The sequence below is a fragment of the Gossypium arboreum genome, chromosome 13 (genome assembly GCF_025698485.1).
Source record: "Gossypium arboreum isolate Shixiya-1 chromosome 13, ASM2569848v2, whole genome shotgun sequence".
NCBI lineage: Eukaryota > Viridiplantae > Streptophyta > Magnoliopsida > Malvales > Malvaceae > Gossypium > Gossypium arboreum.
The window spans coordinates 120,705,472-120,708,374 of NC_069082.1; the positions used below are offsets into that span (position 1 = coordinate 120,705,472).

General features: G+C 33.3%; 1 protein-coding gene across 1 annotated transcript; it reads right to left on the reverse strand.

Moving 5' to 3' along the window:
• Nucleotides 1–441: 441 nt before the first annotated feature.
• LOC108463069 (GDSL esterase/lipase At5g18430-like) lies at nucleotides 442–2,402 on the reverse strand. Its single transcript, XM_017763006.2, has 5 exons — nucleotides 2,066–2,402; nucleotides 1,768–1,895; nucleotides 1,311–1,553; nucleotides 958–1,210; nucleotides 442–775 (listed from the first exon to the last, which is right to left on the reverse strand). Exons 1-5 carry the CDS (start codon nucleotides 2,304–2,306, stop codon nucleotides 537–539), a joined length of 1,104 nt encoding a protein of 367 aa, XP_017618495.1. The 5' UTR covers nucleotides 2,307–2,402; the 3' UTR covers nucleotides 442–536.
• Between the last annotated feature and the right edge of the window lie 501 nt (nucleotides 2,403–2,903).

Sequence of the window (2,903 nt, forward strand, 5' to 3'; positions counted from 1 at the left end):
AAATTATATATCCATAGTGGAGCAGGATTGATAGTGAAGTAGAGCATGCCAACTATGAATCGGTGGTGGATTTAGCAAAGTTCAAGGGCGAAGCCAGAAATTTTGTTTAGGGGGGCCAAAATTAAATTGTAATGTTTATGATAGTAAAAAAGTAATTTTTAAAGGATTAAATCAAATTTTTATCATTTTTAGGGAGGCCAAACTGTAATTTTATTTTTACTAAAATAAAATTTTAAAAATTTTAAGGGCCTACCAACCCCCTTAAATTCGCCTCTGACAAAGTTGGTTTCTGCTCTACTCCATTGCCATCTCTAACCTTTGGTATTCTTTTTATGAACATTTAAAATAATTTTGATGACCTTTGCTATATTTTTAGTAACCTTTTACATTGTTTTAATATTATTTAATATTTTAGAAATTTTGAAAATCAATATGAAAAAATTAACCCAACCACAACAACAACATGATAAATTAACAATCAAATGCATGATAACAACAACAAAAGCTTAGGTTGTCCTGCTACAAATGCAGTTAAACTAAGTCTTGGTTTTGGTGTCTAAAGCCAAGAAGGCGTTGAGATTCATGGGATTCATGTAGTTTGTTGAACCATTTAAGATCATGTCAACGATAATTCCATTAGCTCTTTCGGATGGGTGGAATGCATCCCAAAACACATATTCGTTTCGGTTTGAACACAAATTTGATAATTGAGTGCATAATCCCAAACCATTATAAGGTCCTTGACCGCAACAAGCTATCTTTGATGTAGTAAACCCTAAAAAAATACAACATTTAAACATTTAGACTTTACAAGTGAAATTAATAAATAAAATCCGACGACCTCTTTTATTTAAAAGAAAATTTATAATAAAATTCAATTGCACCGTATTCAATTCAATTAATTTATACAAATATTGTTTGCAAGTGATAAAACAATTGAAATAAGGATTTACTTACCATAGGCTCCAGGATTACTGATGAAATCACTGGTTTGTTGCTGTGTGTTAGCAGCAATGAAAATATTTGCACCCAACTGGCTATTCAGTCCATTGACCATTTCCACCAGTTGCGGATTATATAATGCGGCCGCTTGTTGCAGCTCTGTTGCACATTGACCACTTGGGCTTCTCATTGCTAGTTCCGCCGGAACACACCCTAACGGTCCAGTCCCCGTCACAAGAACCTTTCGGGCTCCTAGATCATATAGTCTCTGCAACAAAGTTTGTTTCATCAGGTTATGACAAACACGATCTGATCGAAATTTAAATAATTGAATATGACAAATTTAAAATAAAGGGAACAAATGTTACCACTAGAAGTTTTCTGTACTCGGAGATGAGATATCTAACATAATCTGGAAGGTTGAATTGGCGAGATCTTGCTGAAAAAGGCACTAAGAAGTAGTTGTTGACGAAATCATTGCCGCCAACAGTGATGAGGACAAGTGCTTCGCTTACAATCCTCTGTGCTTCATCTTTTCCCACAAGGTCAGCCAACTTTTTTTGGTATTCTTCGAAGTATTGGAATTGTCTGAACATTCTTATAATGTTCATCTGCCATTGTTATCATTTATTTCAAGACAGAATTAGTTAAGGTGAACCTCTGTTGCTCAACTCTATTTTATTTTATTTATAAATATATATCTACATACATGGATATGACACGGACATGTCGGATACATACCGACACTCAGAAAGTAATATAGACATAAACTGTAAAAGGATTTGAGAATGAGAGGATTAAGGAGAAAGAAAATTGAGGACATACAAATTGGATTCCAGTGTCATCGAGGATTCCAATACCAGCAGAAGCAAAGTTGGCACCAACAAGTAGCTTATCTCCCTTCAGTTCTGGACTCAAATATGGTAATGTTGGCTCTGATCCAAGTGCATCACCTGATACACACACACACACACATTAACTCATTTCACTTGACATGATACCACACTATGCTATCCAGATTCGGATAGGATATGAATGAATATAAATATTTTTAAGAAGAATGAAAAACCCAAGTAGCATAAAACTAGAACGAGTGAAGAAAAAGAAGAGAAGGGTTAAGTACTGATGAAATCAGGAATGTTTTTGCCATTGGAGAAACGGCCTGTGGGATGACGACTAGGAGTGTCAATGCCATAAGGAGGTGAGTCAGCTCGAGCAGTGGTGGCAAGGTAATTGTTATTGCCATTATCAACCAGTGAATCACCAAATACGAAAAAAGCCCTGGCAGCTGCTTCAACTTGAGTGCTTGAAATTGCCATCAAAACCCCTAAGATCAACCATGGAACAACAACTGAACTTTCCATTGAATTGAAAAACCAGAAGCAGAATAACACACACTAAGATAGTTGTTTATTGGAGACTGTCTTAGTATGTGAATTTCAAAGAATAGGCATTGCTTATTTATAGATAGGTCTTAGCATGTACATTACAACTTGTGTTTGCATTTCAAACACACCTTCCATTATTTTTATTTTTTAAAAATAAAATAAAATAAAATAAAATCACAGTTTTGGAAAAACAATTGCAGAGGATAAATTTAAAATTTTATTAAATATTATATTTTAAAAATAATTGTATGAACCAACTAAATTAAAATACAAATTATTAAGTATAATTAAATATTTTGAGTCTTGCAAATGGTGTATGAATTAGGTTTATCACAATAAAATTTTTATTTTCATGTCTATTTGTATAGAGCGATAGTTAAACTTTTTATCGAATACTTGTTTAATACTGATATAATCCGGATTACCTTATCTACTATTGGTCCTTTAAACTTTTGCTTTTCCAAACATTGATTGGCCACTTTTTGAACTACTTTTGGCATAATAAAAATAGTTTTCAATGAGATATTCATTATTCAAGATATAAAAATAAGAAGCGGACCCGAAAAGGAAAAT

Bases quoted from the DNA above. Each gene is read 5' to 3' on its own strand.
- LOC108463069 (XM_017763006.2), bottom strand. From the start codon at position 2,306: ATGGAAAGTTCAGTTGTTGTTCCATGGTTGATCTTAGGGGTTTTGATG. The intron at 1,896-2,065 runs GTACTTAACCCT...TGTGTGTATCAG, and splicing joins AAACATTCCTGATTTCATCA to GTGATGCACTTGGATCAGAG. The intron at 1,211-1,310 runs GTAACATTTGTT...ACTTTGTTGCAG, and splicing joins AGTACAGAAAACTTCTAGTG to AGACTATATGATCTAGGAGC.